Source organism: Cervus elaphus, chromosome 7 (assembly GCF_910594005.1).
Source record: "Cervus elaphus chromosome 7, mCerEla1.1, whole genome shotgun sequence".
In the NCBI taxonomy this organism is placed as follows: domain Eukaryota; kingdom Metazoa; phylum Chordata; class Mammalia; order Artiodactyla; family Cervidae; genus Cervus; species Cervus elaphus.
This window is the reverse complement of record NC_057821.1, coordinates 50,386,531-50,403,716: the sequence shown is the minus strand read 5'-3', so window position 1 is coordinate 50,403,716 and position 17,186 is coordinate 50,386,531. Positions and strand designations below refer to the sequence as shown.

General features: G+C 57.3%; 1 protein-coding gene across 2 annotated transcripts in view; it reads right to left on the bottom strand.

Annotated features, from left to right (window-relative positions):
* The window catches only part of SLC22A23 (solute carrier family 22 member 23), a 128,425-nt gene that overhangs the window by 1,489 nt on the left and 109,750 nt on the right, over positions 1-17,186 (bottom strand). Inside the window, exons 5-10 of one of the 2 annotated variants that reach the window (XM_043908638.1) lie at positions 14,152-14,279; positions 9,451-9,553; positions 9,014-9,246; positions 7,405-7,437; positions 7,263-7,286; positions 6,247-6,370 (exon numbers count right to left, since the gene is read on the bottom strand). In XM_043908638.1, the coding sequence (XP_043764573.1) occupies positions 6,247-6,370; positions 7,263-7,286; positions 7,405-7,437; positions 9,014-9,246; positions 9,451-9,553; positions 14,152-14,279 (645 nt within the window). The remainder of the gene's footprint in view (positions 1-6,246; positions 6,371-7,262; positions 7,287-7,404; positions 7,438-9,013; positions 9,247-9,450; positions 9,554-14,151; positions 14,280-17,186) is intronic. The other variant, XM_043908639.1, reaches the window with a different exon arrangement.

Genomic DNA, 17,186 nt, shown 5'->3' with positions numbered 1-17,186 from the left:
TCAGGTTTGATTCCCCTCCAGGGAAGAGCCCCTGGGGGAGAAGACGGCAGCCCACTCCAGTATTCTCGCCTGGGAAATTCCATGGACAGAGGAGCCTGGGGGACCACAGTCCACAGGGTCACAGAGACTCGGACATGACTTAGCGGCTGAGCATGAGCATGGTCACAGGCCCAGAGCTAACATACTCGGTGAAAAGCTAAAAGCATCTCCTCTGCGATCAGGAACAAGAACAAGGTGTGCACTCTCACCGTTTTTACTCAATGTAGTTTTGAATAAAAATCCTAGCCACAGCAATCAGAGAAGAAGAATCTAAATTGGAAAGAAGTAAAACTGTCACTGTTTGCAGATGACGTGATGCTATATATAAAAAATCCTAAAGATGCCACCAGAAAACTGCTGGCGCTCATCAGTGAATTCGGTAAAACTGCAAGATAAGAAATTAATAAACAAGTCTGTTGCATTTCTGTACACTAACAACAAACTATCAGTAAGAGAAATTAAGGAAACAATCTCATTTACCATCACATCAAAGAGAATAAAATACGTAGGAATAAACCTACCTAAGGAGGTAAAAGACTTGTATTCTGAAAGCTATGATGCTGATGAAAGAAATAGAAGATGACAAAAACAAATAGGAATATACACTGTTTTTGGATTGGGAGAATCAATGTCCTTAAAATCACCACCACAGAAGGCAATCTACAGATTGAGTGCAGTCCTTATCAGAATACCCATGACGTTTTTCACAGAACTACAACAAACATTTTAGAAATTTATGGAGACACAGAAGACCTGTAATAGCCAAAACAATCTTGAGAAAGAAGAACGGAGCTGCAGGAATCAAGCTCCCTGACTCCAGACTACACTACAAAGCTACAGTGATCAAAACAGCATGGTGCTGGCACAGAAAGCGACACGCAGACCAACGGAACAGAACAGAAAGCCCAGAAAGAAACCCGCAAGCTTATGGTCAGTTAACCTGTGACAGAGGTGGCAAGAATGTGCAGTGGGGAAAAGACAGTCAAGCATTCTCTTCTGGAACGTCCACTGCAGACACCCTGCTTCGTAACCGTTGGGACGCTGCAGATCAGATCACCCTGGTCCTCGGCAGGAGGGCCACTGGTCGAGTGAATGCAGCAGAGTGAATATGACGACCCTGCAAAGAGCGGTGTGACTGGGCCACCTGAAGTTGGATAAACCAGAACCTGAAACAACCGTTTGGTCCTCATGAGTCTGCTCACTCCAGGAAGCTGCAGGGCGCTGCAGGGGGCGTGTGGGGTGCTGGGGCTGAAGCGCTTGTTCTCAGGCTTTTGATACCAGTGAGCCGTCATTTTCTCCAAGACCACCTGGGTGACCTTCCCGTGCCTGAGTCTGGGTGGTGCCGAGGGAGGTGGGCCCACAGGGAGGTGGGTACACAGCCCCCAAGGGGGTCCTGGTCAAGGGGCTGGGCTCCCCTCAGAGTCCAGGTGAACTTGACATGTAAGGTATTAGGTTACTCTGCGTGCTAAGTCGCTTCAGTCGTGTCTGACTCTGCAACCCTATGGACTGTAGCCTGCCAGGCTCCTCTCTCCATGGGATTCTCCAGGCCAGAATACTGGAGTGGGTAGACTGTCCCTTCTCCAGGGGATCTTCCCAAACCAGGGATTGAAGCCAGGTCTCCCACATTGCAGGTGGATTCTTTTATCACCTGAGCTTCCACTGGCAGGCGGGTTCTTTACCACTAGCGCCACCTGGGAGGTCTATCAAATGAAATGTGTTTGATTTACGGTAGAACTTTGGACTGGTTTTTAAAAAGTGCCTCTGTGTCTACAAATGCATACATATAAAATGCAATACATGTGTGCATGCATATGTACTATGCAATATGTCTTTATATAGTTTTCCCCACAAAAGCAGTTTTCTGTTGATTTCCTATTAAGGATCCCTTGGAATTAGTAAGATCAGGAACAGCTGTGGCAGAATCTGATATTCCATTTTTGGCTCTTGTGTTTCAGAAATCTCAGTTCAGAGAATGGGCTCTACCCCGCCCCCACCATCCCGGAATGCTGACTTTGTACATTTTTTGCTTTTCTCTAGCTTGTCAGGAGAGGGCAGCACCTGCTCGTGTTTAAGCAGTAGATTTACAGAGAAAGGAGGACCCAGGGCAGGTTGCCTCCTCTGGCTTCAGGAGCACAAAGGTTTAGTATGCACTGGATACCTGATTTACTAGTGATGATGTGATGGTGATGCGTTAGTCCCTCAGTCGTGTCTGACTCTGCGACCCCAAGGACTGCAGCCCACCAGGCTCCTCTGTCCATGGACGTCTCCAAGCAAGAATACTGGAGTGGGCAGCCCTTCCCTTCTCCAGGGGAATCTTCCCGACCCAGGGATCAAACCCAGGTCTTCTGCATTGCAGGCAGATTCTTACCATCTGCGCCAAAGGGCCCTTATTTTTTACTAGTAATAACACCTAAATTACTTTAACGATAAAAAGGTTGGCATGCAGGCAGATTTCTTACAAGCAGCAAGCTTGAATTAAGTTTTCTGGGATCTTTGGGGGAAAAAAAAGAAAAAGCAAAAACAAAGAATCTTCAAATTATCTTTTAAAAGACATGAACCCAGCATCTCGAACACAGAAAACAAGCCTCCTGTTTTTCGATTCCTTCGTTGTGTTACTTATTTTTACTGCCTTTCTGTGAAGCCAGAGATGAACAAATATTTCTGCCAATCTCTGCATATCACTGCCAGAAACACTCAGGTAGGCATCGCTGATAACACCATGTCCCTGGGATCAGACCCTGCGCGTGCTCTCTGTCCCCACCTGTCCCCGACACGGGGCCATCAGGATGAGTCTTTCTCGGGGCAGAGGTGAGCTCCCCCCCCTTGCGGCAAAGGGCCCGAGTCTTGGGTCACTTCCCAGGGGAGCCTGTGCTGTAGACATTTATATACAACGTAAGCGGCCGCCCTGCGTGTCTCGAACGTGCAGGCTGGTGCCTGCTCGTGAGGGCTGCCTGGAGCAGTGACGCAGGTGGGTTCCATCTGGCGGGAGTGGGGCCGGGGAGAAGCCGGTCAGAGAGTGTAAGGTGCTGGGGGACGGGGAGGGGGGAAGCAGGCACCGGCGCCCCCCAGAGCCTGTGAGGAGGTGTCGGCAGGTGACGCTGCTCACCTCAGGTGAAGGAAACACAAGCAAAAATAGACGGGACCTAATTAAATGGTCTGAAGTTAAAGGTTTTGCACAGTAAAGGAAACTGTCAACAAAACGAAAAGCCAACCTACTGAATGGGAGACAGTATTTGCAAGTGGTATGACCAATAAGCAGTTAACATCCAAAATACACAAACAGCTGATATAACTCAACGTCAAAAACAGAAGACCCTGACTGAAACATCGGCAGAACCGAATATGCATTTTTCCAAAGAAGTGCAGATGGCCGAGAGGCATGGGAAAACACGCTCCGCATCACCGGTCATCAGGAAAAGCAGATCAGAACCACAGCAAGGTACCTCCTCACCCCTGCCAAAATGGCCATCATCGAAAAGAACACAACCTCCTCCCCAACCCCCACGCTGATGAGGACGTGGAGAAGCGAACCTTTGTGCCCTGCTGGTGGGAAGTGCTGCAGCCACCACGGAGACCACGATGGAGGTTTCTCAGCAAACCAACACTGGAGCTACTACATGATCCAGATTCCACTTCTGGGTCCAAGGAAAACCCAAAACACCAAGACCAGACATGCTCCTCAGCGTTCAGAGCGGCATTATTTACAGCAGCCAAAACATGGAAGCATCCCAAGTGTCCGCGGACAGATCAAAAAGACGTGGTGTATACATGAGATGGAACGTCAGCCATGAAAAAGAGCAAGACTGTGCCATTTGCAACATGGATAGATTTGGAGGGTGTCATGCTAAGTGAAGTAAGTCAGAGAAAGACAAATCCTGTATGGTATCACTTGTAAGTGTAATCTAAAAAGTAGAAGAAACTAGGGAATGTAGCAGAAAGGAAGCAGATTCACAGATATGGGAAAGACTAGTTAGTGGCTCCCAGTGGGGGGAGAGTCGGGGGGCACGGTAGGGTGGGGGGTAAGAGGTACAAACCAGCCGGTGTAAAATATGCCACAAGGATGTACACTACAGCACGGGGAATAGAGCCAGTACTTTATAATTTACCTTTCAATTAACATACAGTAACCTTCAAACACTCAATCACTGCGGCACACCTGAAACTTACATTGTGCGTAGACTGTCCATAAAGAAAAGTAAAGCCCCGCAGCCAGGCCCTGGCGCAGGCAGCCAGGAAGTTGGGAGCTGAAGTGGCTCGCCCCTGCCCCCAGCGCCTGCCTCCTCCCCGTCCAGTCTGTGAGGGCGCCTGCCTGCAGCTTGCAGTGTCACGGGGCCTGTCATACCAAAGCCACCGCCGCCTCTTCAGCCAGATCCCCCAATCCTGCCGAAGCCCAAGGGAAGTCCCTGCTGCACCTGGGGGCCCTGGAGTGCACCCGTCACCCGCGGACGCAACAGCCGGCGCCCTGGAGCCTTCTGGCGGCCTCTGGATAGTCGGTCCCTGACCTTCGCAGCTGTGCGTGTTCAGAGGGTGTGTTCCTAACAGTGCTGAACAGAAGGCTAATTCTGTATTAGCAAACATGAAGCTTGCAGGCCCGAGCGGTCCCTCCCAGCTGCTCCGGGGTTCAGCTGTGAGATGGGAGGGGCAGGAAGCCCTTTTCCCCCCAGCAGCACTGGGACTGCCCCCGAGGGGACACGCCAGGAAGGGCCGGGATGCGGGGTGTCCCACGGGGAGTGTCCTCACTGGGAGGCCCCCGACCTCACCTCCTTCCTCTGCAACTACAAATGCATCGCCCAGGTCAAGTATTCTGTCTAGTTTGTCATCCCGACAAGCTGACCCCGAGAACATTCGCTGAATTTCCGTCCCCAATAATCTTGCCGGGTCTGCCTCGGAGGAAAAGGATGGCTGCGTTTCCTTCAGTTCAGCTTGTTCAGCAGAACCTAACCATGATGAATGCAGTCTGCGGACCGCCAGGGTGAAGGGTGGCCCGCCCCGGAGAGACAACCACACACAGGTCTGACCATGATTCCTGCCCTCTGAAGGAGCCCTCCTGCGGGGCGCCTTTGTGAAAGGAGGGCGTTTAACCCGCACAGAGACGCCGAGGGCTGCTGTCTGCCTGGGCACTGTGCGGAGTCTCGCCTGAAATAAGCTCCTGGCGTCGTATTCCAGGATGGGGCAGCCTTCAGGCTTGGCGCGCGTGTGAGAACCCAGAAGGAGGAATCAGAAATCAGAAGGAGGAATCAGAAATCAGGCAGTCCCGCAGGCCTGCCTGCCTCTGCCCAGAGCCCAGGGGCAAGACGGTCCGTCCTGGGCACTCTGCCTTGAACAGGACTGGCCGCATGTGTCTCTCACGTGGGAAAGGGAGGCTGGCAGGGTATTGCGTGCTGGCGGCCTGGGCTCTATCTCACGGCCGAATAACTGCCACACACTCAATTAACAAAGCACATGCTTAGAAAGTTAATGACATTCACACACCAAGTTCAGGAGCTCGACCGAAAGTCGCCGCTTCACTGAACCCAAGTGACATCCGGACAGCAGGACACCCCTCCGTGTTGCTACAACCTCAGCACCAGAGCCTGTGCACGCGCCCCCCGCCCCCAAGGACAGGGCAGGTCCCCCCGCCGTTGCAGAAAACAGGCCGCCACTCGGTCTTTGCACGCGGCCTCTGCCGGGCAGGCACACGGGGGTGGGGTGGTTCCCAACAAGTGTTTGTCAGACAAATCAGTGACGTAACCGGCTGGGCTTTCTCTCCATGAGGCCTTTCTTTGGACTGGAGACACCGGCTTATCAGCCAGCAGAAGATCAAGGCCCTTTCTACTCTACTTTCTGAGACCGACTTGTCACTGAATCCTCCTAGGAGAGTGGGCAGCACTTGGTGGGGCTGAAGCACAGGCATATATCCAGGGACCCCGACACCCCCCTTTACCAGGGCCTCTTGTGTGGCTTGTACCCCCAAATCCCTCTGTTCCCCGTCCCTCCAGCTGCCTGGACGGGACCCAGGGCTCAGTTCTCCCCTGATTGGGGCATCCCTGGGGGTCAGGGTGGAACAGCAGTCCATCCCAAGTGGACGCCCAGTGCAGCCCGCACCTTGTCCAGAGGCCCGGGCTAGAGCTGGTGGCTCACTCACCAGCAGCTTTGGCAGGCAGCGCCCACCCCAACCCCAGTGTCCTTGGGAGACCCCCACCCGCCCCGCGGACTGCCCGCACGCACCTGATGACCGTGGGCGTGATCTCTGCACAGAAGAACACGCTGAGGCTCCCCACTGCGTGGGAGGCGAACATGCCCACGATGGAGAAGGTGATGGAGAACTTGTCCTTGACGCTGTCGCTCATTCCTGGGGGAGAACCGGGGCGGTGAGGGGCTGGAGGGCGCGGGGGAGGGGGCAGGGGGAGGGGGCCTGATGGCGCTCTCCCCTCCTCCCCTCTGCCCGGGGTGAGGCGCAGACCCGGGAGACGAGCAGCCAGTCCAGGCGTGGGAGGTCAGAGCCCTCCTGGCAGGTTCCCCCGAGGCCCCGGGGGTTTGGAGCGCGGGGCCCAGGCTGACTCTGCCGGAAGCTGAGGACGGGAGCGACCGGCAGGGACAGAGGCTGGGGGGCTCCCTGGCCTCAGGCCTGACCAAGACGAGGGACAGGAGCCCCGAGCTTGATTTAGCAGAACAAAAGCTCAGATAACCCCGAGAGAGGACCGGGGGCCTGGAGGGAACGTGCCGGACCGAGTCAGGCATCTTGGCCGTGGCTCGGGGTCTGACCTCACACCTAGGCGGGGGCAGGCGCGGGGCGGCAGACAAGCTGCTGAGGGTCGGAAGCGGGGTGCGGCCCGTTCCCAGCGAGGCTGGTCGGGAGCCCAGGGGGCTCGGCTCTGTAGGCCGGGCTGGTGCGTGCGCGCAGCCGTGTCACGCGCATCCGTGGCTCGTGCGTGCGCGCAGCCGTGTTGCGTGCAGGGGCAGTGGTCCAGCAGTCCCCGCGGCCAGGGCGGCGGGCTTGCGGGGGTTCACATGCGGGGTGGGCGGCTTCCCCTGGCGGCGGTCAGCCAGACCTCCAACGCTCCGGGGCCGCGTCCCCGAGGCCCTGCATCCCAGCAGGCGTGGCTGGGCCGGGCTACGCTGCCGGCTGCTGCCAGGGGAAGGGGCGAGGGCAGCCTGCAAGCCGGACGCAAACGGGAGGGGGGCAGCCAGGCTTTCTAGAGGCGGGAGGGACAGAGGACAAGTGGATGCGTGTGGTGTCCAACCTACGGCCAACTTCAGCTGCAACTCTTGGGGCGAAAGGGGTGGGGGGAGAGAGGAAAGGGAAACCACAGGTCTGTGAGTCGCTCTGAAAACGTCCTTCAGGTGCAATAAAAAGACAGCGTCACCACACACTTCGGGGCTCACCTGAGTCTGGATGCTGGCTGTATTTCCCGATCACTGGGCCGTGGAACCGCAGTGGAAGGGGACGAAGGCGGGCAGAGAGGGGAGAAAGAGAGCAGGTCAGGGCGGCTGTTACGACCTCCTGTATCCAGGGGCAGCGGGGCGGCCTCTCTGCCCGCCTGCCAGGCTCAGGTGGGCAGCATGGTTGACACTGCCAGCGGCCAGAGAGCGGGAGAGCCCAGGGCCTCCGGGTGGGCGTTTCACCAAATGGAGCACCTCCTGTTCAGAAGGGAGGTCTGGGGCCCCTCTGGCTGTGGAGCCTGAGGGGGGTGCAGCTCTGAGAGGAGGGGTCCAGGCACAGCACCCGCACCCCCTCAAGCCAAAGGGTGACTTTCACTGTGTCCAGCGCCACTCAGGTCCCTGCAGCCTGTGCTGGGGCACCAGGCTCAGGTTAGACCAGATGGCATCATGTGCCTGTGAAGCCTGGTCCCCTGGGCACCCCAGCTCAGGGACCAAGGTGGCGGCTGTGAGCCTGGGCTGCCGCTTGCCTGCACGTCCCCCCAACCCAGGGGCACCGAGGAAGACTCCCCCAAGGGCAACTCGGGAGGCCCCAGCAGGGGACGGACCCCATGTGGCCACAGCTGAAAACAAGACCAGTCTCCCGGCAAGATGCTGAACGCATGCAAACTTGCCCAAGTCGGAAAACTGAGTCCAACACTGGCTGTTCTAGAATCCAGTTTGCACAACAAGGCTGAGGAAGTCCTCAGTCTTTTCCTTCTCTTTGTTCTGGACACGCGCTCCCCACCTGGACGTCACACAGACCTGGGATACTAGGAGGTGTTTGGCTTTCTTAGCAGCTCTGGCCTAACTCCCGACACCTCGGGAGGGAGGGGGCAGCCATCAGAGGCATCTGGTTGCCGCAGTGCCCGAGGCCGTCGTGGGGACGGTCCTGGGTGGAGGGGGCTCGGGTGCCCGGCTCCCACCTCGCTTCGGGTGATCAGACGCTCTGAGCCTCGTCCCGGCGTGGGAGCAGCTTCAGTTCACCAGAGCCGCACTGAGCTTGACTCTTAGAGCCGAACGAGCTACACAGATGGTCTAGCTTTTCTTTAAATGATTTTTAACGTTTACTTAGAAGTTCTCCGGCCCCAAGAGCAGCTAATAAACTCGGGAACACGTACTGAAAAGCAGTGTCCCAGGGCAAGGGTGTCACCGAGTGTTTATCTTTCCCTTGATGTCACACGAGAGAAAAGTCCTTCCTTCCTTCTCAGGTGATGATGGATCACAAAGGGGCCGTGTGGCCACCAGGGGGTCATGGCCGCCAGGACTGCAGAGGCCTCGGTGCCCGGGAGCCCCGGGAGCGCTGGGGTCAGAGCGGGAGGAGAAGAGACCCCATACCCTTGGGGCAGTGGGGAGGCTCAGGGTCAGGGCAGGAGGAGAAGAGACCACATACCCTTGGGTCAGGAGGGGAGACCCCACACCCTAGGGGCAGTGACCGCTGGTTCTAAGGGAAGCTCATCCTGCAGCCGCTCAGTGCAGGGGTTCTGGGAGAACAGCGGGGCCCCTGGCTATTGCCCCACCCCACCCCCGTGCCCCTGGTCCCGCCCGTCGCCCGCCCCCGGCCCGGCCCACTCACGGTTGAGCAGCCCGAGCTGCAGGAGCGAGGCCAGGGCGGTGAGGATCATGAACAGCAGCAGGCCGCCCCGGCGGCCCAGGACGCGCACCGCCAGGCACATGGCCAGGCAGGACGCCAGCGCGATGCCGGCCGCCGCGTAGTAGTCGGCGTAGAAGTCCTCGAGCAGCGGCACCTTCACCTCGTGGCCCATCATGCTGCGGGCGAAGCAGTGGTGGATCCCGAAGCCGGTCAGCCTGCGGGCACACAGCGCGTGGGCCCCGGGGTCCTGGGGGCGGGGCCGCCGCGCGGGGGTGCTCCCGGTGCGCCCCGTTTTCCCGAGGCTGGGGGTCCGTGTCCGTCAGCACGGTTCCCTCCAGACGCTCGGGCAGCTCCTCGGCTCACCGGCCCCGCGCCGCTCCTGGGCGCCCCGCCCGCCGCCGCCCGGCCCCCGCACTCACGAGTTCACACACAGCACCACGATGTTCTTCCACAGGTTCCGGGTCCCCACCACCTTCACGATGCAGACCTTCCTGGGCCTCCGGGACAGCTCCTTCTCCAGCTCTGCGGGGAACGGCTGGTGAGTCACACTGGCCGGCCGGCCGGCAGGGGGCCCCACCGACAGGCCGGGCGTCAACTGCGGCGTCAGGAGGAGAGCGGTTTCCGCTAAGGCGGGGGAGGGCCTGGCTCTCGGGGCAGAACACTGACTTTGCAGGTGCCTCAGGGGCTGCAGGGAACCGGGCCTTTTCCAGAGACAGCAGGATGCACGAAGCAGTCACCCGAGTGGGCTCTGTCTGCAGGCGCTGCTGGCGGGCGCTGAGGCCCTGGTTAGGCTCAGGCAGCGGTTCTCCTCCTTGCGGAGTCTGACCGGTCTGCATCTCCCTCTGCTTAAGGACTGGGAGACACACGCGCTGCCCTGGTCCCCAGACCACCCCTGTGGGCACAACAAACTGGGCAGGTACAGTGCCTGCATCTTAGAAAGAGAAGTGGCCAAATGGACCAGGAGATCCAACCAGTCCATCCTAAAGGAAATCAGTCCTAAATATTCATTGGAAGGACTGATGCTGAAGCTGAAACTCCAATACTTGGCTACCTGCTGTGAAGACCTGACTCATTGGAAAAGATCCTGATGCTGGGAAAGATGGAAGGCGGGAGAAGGGGACGACAGGATGAGATGGTTGGATGGCATCACCAACACGATGGACTTGAGTTTGAGCAAGCTCTGGGAGTTGGTGATGGACAGGGAGGCCTGGTGTGCGTCCATGGGGTCGCAGAGTCTGACTCGACTGAGCGACTGAACAGCCACGACGACGACACCCTTTTCAGGGGCCAGAAAAGGAAAAGGAGACTTAAGCAAGCAGGACTGCTGAAGCTGGGGAAGTGAGTAAAGACTGAAAGTGCGCCGACCAGAGGCGGCTGGGGGCCTGAGGACTGGGCAGCCCTGGTGGGGTCCTGGGCAGCCCTCGGTGGGGATGTCGGGTCAGGGCTGCAGCTGGGCTGCCCGCAGAACAGCTGTGCGGTTTCCCAGTCATGACACAGTCAGGGGACGTGGGACGTTACAACCGGGAGACTGATGGGGAGGTTTCAGAATTCTGTCTCTGCAGCTTTACCATAAACTTGAGATGAATCCTAAACAAGTGCACTAAAAATAAAGCCCGTGGTGGGTGTGAAGGCCTGGGGGAAGCGGGGTCGTCTCTGGAGGGGCCTGGGAGTGGCAGCTCTCTCGGGAGACGGGGTCTTGGGGGCGTGTGCCCCTCCCGAACGTCCTAGGCCCACTCCGACCCCGGGACGCCCTGCCCCCTCCCTGCCATCCCACGGGAGAGGGTCACCACCTCACTAGTGACAGCTGGGGGGAAAAACAGGCTGCTTAACCACAAGGGCTTAGGAGGTTTTCTCTTTTAAAAATGGGGACTTCCCTGGTGACCCAGTGGTTAGGAATATGCCTTCCAACGCAGGGGACGTGGGTTCCATCCCTGGTTGAGGAACCAAGAGCCCACAGGCTACGGGGCAATGAAGCCGGCGTCCCACAGCTGCTGAAAACCCCACCCTGCACGGGAGACCCAGTGCAGCCAAAAAAGAAAAAAGTCCGGATCAGCACCACCAACTGGGGCCCGGAAGGGAGAAGGGGGACCGCGCCTACATCCGAGGGATCAGCCCCCTGAGTCTCCAGAACCTTCTTCCTTCTCACTGTTCAGGCCCAGGCCTGGTGGCCTGTGCCCCAGCGGGGACAGCTGGGCATCCACCCGTCCATCCACAGGTCCTCCTGACCTTTATCGTCCCCTCTGCAGAAACAGGCTCATGGGCGTTACAGACACACTTTCCCCACAGTCACGACACTAGAAGATTTTAAAGAGCATGGAAATGTGCTCCGAACACATAACGCCGATCCAACGATACGGGTATCCTCGCTGTTGTAAAACTGCTCATGACCCTGCTATCACAGGTTCCACACTCGCTCACCGTGGAAACCTTCCAAGAAGAAAAACTAGAAGTCCATTAGGACAGCTGTATAGATTTAAATTTTTTTTGTACTGTGGCCCAAACTGAATTCCTGATACTTTCTGGTGTATGAAATAGAGGTTGTTAAGAAGCTGTAGCAATTGTAATTATGACCTGAGTTTTTTTTTTCTTTTTTAAGCATTAAACTCTGGAGCCCAAGTTGACTGTAGTCTGCAGAGGTAGCTGCGTTATTCTGGGTGGAATCCCATTGACCCGTCGGGGCCGCTGGTGTCTTGTGTGTCCCTGGCCTGTCAACAACAACGCAGAACTTCCCAGGTCTGTTCTGGGAGGAAACCCAGCGGGGAGGCCCTCGGGATGGACACCAGAGGCCTTTCGGTCTCTCCAGAAATCTCGGGGCTCCCTGAGGTCCTCACGTGGGGGAACAGGAGGGACAAGGGGCATGAAGAACAGGCTCTGAGCACCCTTGAGTTGACGGGGAGACGCCTCCCCTCTCCCCGCGCCTCTTCCAACCTCTTGGAGCCAGACTTGAGATTCCAAGACGAAGGCTAAGTCGGGCCTCTGGGGCTCCAGGCCTCCCCTGCTCCGCCCGCGCCCCCTCTCTGCCCTGCTCCCCGCGAGGGCCACCGGGGAGCCAGCCCTGGCCGGGCAGGTGACAGCTGTCCTCACCTGGGGGGCGAGGGGCCTGACGGAACCCCAGCTCTCACCCTCGGGCTGAGGCTTCCCGTCTGATGAAGGGACGGATTAACGACCAGACAGAAGTCGTGGGGCTGCCTGGCCCCCGGGTGCAGCCGCCTCCCTGGCCCTGGGCTCGGCTGACTCAGACCATCCTGGTTTCTCCCCAGCCAGCGCGGGGACTCCTTCCTGGGCCTGGGGGACCCCCGCTGACCCCTGAGGTGGCCTCTCGGCCCGCGAGGCTCCAGCCAGCCCGAGGACCCCACAGGAGCAGGAAGCTTATACAGAGGGTCAGAGGCGGGTCGCTGGGGGCAAGGAGGGGGCCTGACACGGGGACCTGCTCCTCACCCGGGGCCCAGGACAGACGGACAAGACAGAGCGAGCCACACGGGGCCGGGTCTACGCTCTGTTACCGAGCAGGGCTCAGGCAAAGCCCCCTGGCCTGATGTGGGGACCCTCGAACCTCAGAGCCTCACCGAAACGACCTGGGCCAGGACGCTCCCCTCAGCGTCAGGCTGCCCAGAGAGGGTCTGATGCAGGGGGACAGGACTGCCCTGACCCGGCTCACGCGGAGGAGGCCAGGGGGGCTCCTTCCAAGGAGGGAACGCTGGGGGTGGGGAGCCCTGCCCCAGCCCCAGCCTCTTGGGGCCCCTTCCCCAGAGGTAGAGGGGGACGATCTGATTGACAGAACAGGTTCTGAGTGGGGTCAAACGCGCGAAGAGCGGCTCAGCCCCGCCTGGCGGGGGTGGAGTCAGGGCTGGAGAGAAGCCGGGAGGGGCCTGGATTAGATGCCGGGGAGGAGCGTCCACCCAGGCAGTGCAGGGCGCGGGTCTGGAGCTCGGACAGCCGCCGTCCCCTGACTTTGCCTGGGTGCTGCCGCGGAGGGAGACCCAGGGGCGGGGACAACCGCGTGCCCCGGGGTCCTGGGCTGAACCCAGCACCACCAACTCCCGGGCAGGGAATCGGGAAAAGACTGAGCACCGCCTTCCAAAAACAGGAGGGAAATGAATCCGTGCAATGAGGATGCAGACAACAAGCTCCTCCCAGACGGGTTCTAACCCGGAAGCAGCAGAGGAGGCGACGTAAGTGGGGAAACGCCAGAAACAAGGCACTTTGACTTAAGAGCGCTGACGTGCTAATGGCTGGGCTTGGGCAAGACTGGGGAGGAGGGCCGGACCGTCCGCAAGTAGCAGACGCGGCCCTCCGCCCCGCCAACCCGCCGGGCCTGCGTCCACCCCCCTCTCCTGTGGCAGCACCGAAGCCGCTGCCGCTGGGCTTGCAGGGCCCACGTCCCAGGGCTACTGCTCACTAGCTGTGTGACCCCCGGCAAGACGCTCAACCTCTCTGTGCCTCGGCCCCCTCACCTGCGAACAGGCAGTCACAGCACCCTGTACAGAGCTGCTGTGGAAAGTCTCAGCACGCCCGCTCACTTCTAGGGCTTGCTGAACACACAGCGTTCAGGGTTCGTTCCAAGATCTACTGGACCAGAGCTCGGGCTGCCTGCCGGGAGGGGCCCAGGAGTCTGGGCTCCAACACCTCCTGGTGACGCCACGCGTCTGGTCCAGCCTGTGCTGACAGTCCTGATAAATTCTACGGTCTGAACTTTCCTGCTTCTTCCGACGCCCAGTCAATAGGTCCTAACAGATACAGGAAACGGGGTAGCTGCCTGAAGGTCCTGCTTGGGAGAGGTGGCTCGGGGACCAGGGCCACCCCTAGGCCAGCGTCTGCTGGCACCACACCCTGCAGGCAGGCAGGCAAGGCTGAGTGCCAGGCGCCGGCTAAGCCTCGCGTTTCCCCCGAGGAGCAGGGGCACGGAAGGTCACGCCTCCCTCCAGACTTGGACCCGAACACGTTCCTCGTTGAGCTGGGGACTGACCATCACAGGAAGTGAGACCGCTGGGTGGGGCCACTGCCTGGCAGAGTGGGGCCCATGCAGGGCGTGTTGTGGGGTGATTCCCTGTCCTGGAGGGGTGGCTGGCGGGTCCCCCACGCCTGGTGGGGCCTCGGGGCTGAAGGGAAGACATGCTTACCGGGCATCACGCCTTTGATGTCACTCTCGGGACTCATGCGGTTCTTCTGCGTGAAGTGCAGGATCAGCTTCTTTGCCGACTCAAACTGGTGGGTGGCCATGAGCCACCGAAGGGACTCGGGGAAGATCCTGCAGAGAGACGGGGGGAGCGGGTGAGGGTCTTTGCATCGTGTGGGGTGAGGAGACGCTCTGTCGGGGGCTGGGAGTGTCCAGGCAGGTCCGTCTGGGTTTCTGTCCGTGAGCTGGGGAGGCCAGTGGGTGCTCAGGACTCGGGTAGTGCCGCCGGCCAAAAGAAGACTGTGGCCCTGGATGTTCGTAGTTTTCTTTAGAAAGTGTAAACGTTGCAATTTTTAAAATATGGCAGAAAGGAGCATCCTCCTCCCAGCTGTGTCAAGAAACCCATGTAGGCTGTTGAGCACAACGCTGTGCCTCTAAAGCCCGTTCTGGCAACTTGCGGACGGGCTGCTTTCATGATTGTTTGTCTCAAAACCGGGGCTTCCCTGGTGGCTCAGACGGTAAAGAATGCAGGAGACGGGTTTGCTCCCTGGGTCGGGAAGATCCCCTGGAGGAGGAAATGGCCACCCACTCCAGCATTCTTGCCTGGGAAATCCTATGGACAGATCTGTTTCAAAAAACAAATGTTCACAGAATGGTTTTAAGTTTTAAAAAATGCCCCCATCCTAGCAACCTGACAGGCACTTTCCCGGGCCTCCCCCGCAGAACTGTTTTCACCTTGCTGCTAATGCCCGGAACTGCTCCCTGAGAGGATGGTTTTCAAGGGTTATTGGCAACAGACTCCTTGCTGGTTACTGTTTAGGATGAAATCTGATGAGGATTCCCAGTGGGAAGAAAAAACCTCCCAAAGTCGTGTCTTATTCTCAGTGCATTTTGTAACTTTACATTTATAACGACATTTGCAAGTCGGCCGAAGAGAACAACGTGCCTGTGTGGAGCAGGGGTCAGCATGCTTTTTCTGTAAAAGCCCAAACAGCCAATATTTTAGACTTTGCCTGCGGGCCGCGAGGTCTCTTCATAAACCAGCCACTGCCCCTTCCTTAGGGGCAGGCTGTGTCCCCAGGACTTGACTCTGAGGCTGGCGGCGCCCCTGGGTGGGGGACGCCGAAGCTGGGAGTCGGGGCTGGGGACGACAGCACAGCCCCTGCGGCCCATGCTCCGGGTGTCCCCGTGTCCCCTGTCACTTGCAGCGTGTCCAGGAAGCGTGACCAATGCTGATAAGAAGTTATCTTTGCTGCTGCCTGGCACCTGCCCTGCCAGCTCTGGGGAGACTCCAGTTAGAGTCAGCCAGAAGCCAGAAAAGCTGACTCGGACAGAGTCACATCACTCATGATGCAACAGCTGTCATCCCCTTGCTTGTTTGAACAAAAATCAAGTTTCTAAATGTTCATGATGTATTCTGCAGGAAGAGCTGACATCAGCGGTACATTGGGTACACTGGGCTGCTCTGTGAGTGTTAATCTGAGCTGGGCGACCTGGGTTGTCACCAAGAGTCAAAGAGCCCCCCTCCCAGCAGGCTGCAGGAGGGTCCTCCCCAGGAAGGCATGGTTCGAGCCAGAAGCTGGGCTCGGGGAGCCCCACGTCTTTTCCCCTGGGAGCCCCCCAGAAAGCTGATAAAACACAGGTTCCAAACTGGAGGTACAGGTTTTTTTTAAAAATAATAAAAGTTAATGTTTTACTGGCTTTTACTTTTTACAAATTAACTTTGAATAATGTATGTCCAGCAAACAGAAACACTCAGAATCATATTACATAGACATTAACATCTTGCCATATTTTATCAGAGCTTTTCTTTGTAATGAAATAGCCTGATACAAATGCCCACTCTTATAGCTCTCAATACTCTTTCCCATCCATCTTTCTGATTTATTTGAGTTTAGCGTCACGTTCTTATTTCTTGAGAGAGACACATAGATCATTAACTTTAATTCTTCTTTTCTAATATGTGCATTTTGGACTTCAAAATTCCACCTACCATTTTAGCTACACTTTACAACTTTTGATAAGGAGTTCTTGCTGAGATTTGATTCTAAATATTTTGTGACTCTCTCAGGATTTTTCCTTACCTATGACAAACCTTGTATATATTTTACAAATGCAAATGTTACATATATATGTATATATAAACATGTGCATATTACATATATATACACATTTACAAACACATAGGGTTTGAGAGGAGGGTAGTGGTAGAGCTGCAGTCTTGTTACATTGATTCTTAATTTTTTAAAATCACTTTGAGAAAACAGTCTGTGTTCCTGCAAGCTGGCACAACCAGAACCAAGAGGAGAGATGAGGAGAGGAGAGAGGCAGGGCCCAGGAAGGGGGGCCCCTGAGGTTATGGGGGAGCAGCGGCCCTCGGACCAGAGTGAACCCAAGTAAGAAACTGCTCTCCCAGGAGACCTGGGCACAGGTGACAGGCAGACTGTTAGCCACATGACCCGTCTCCAGGGGCAGACAATATTGCAAACCACACCCCCACGACTGGTGGCAGACAGCACTGCAAACCACCTCCCCACGACTGGGTCTACACTCACTAGGCCTGCTGCCACACGTTTCCCATGAGTTTAAGCCTTTCAAGCTTGTTATGTAGAAGTAACATTCTCCCTACTGCACAGATGGGAAGACTCAGGTGAACAAAGTTCAGGGACATCGTCCAGATTCCAGGGGGTAAAAGGCAGAGCTGAATCAGAGCCCAGGCACCCCGACCCAGGACCCGTGACCAGAACCTCGGGGGTCACAGCAAAGACGCCCAGCCCGAGTGTGGGGACGGTGCTCCGATGATGGGGGATGGGAGGCAGACACTGGTCCAGCGACGCCCCCTTGGGCCCTCCAGATGCCGCAGTGCCCACCCCCTCCTGGGTGTTTTAATCTGCTGTGGTCATAAAGCTGAGCTGTCGCTGGTGAGAAAGCCCAGGACGGCCGCTCCAACCTGGGTGATGTGCGGTGCGGCCACATTATGGGAACTTAATGAAATGTCTCCCGACAAGTACATAATGTAATAACACCATGGAAATTAAA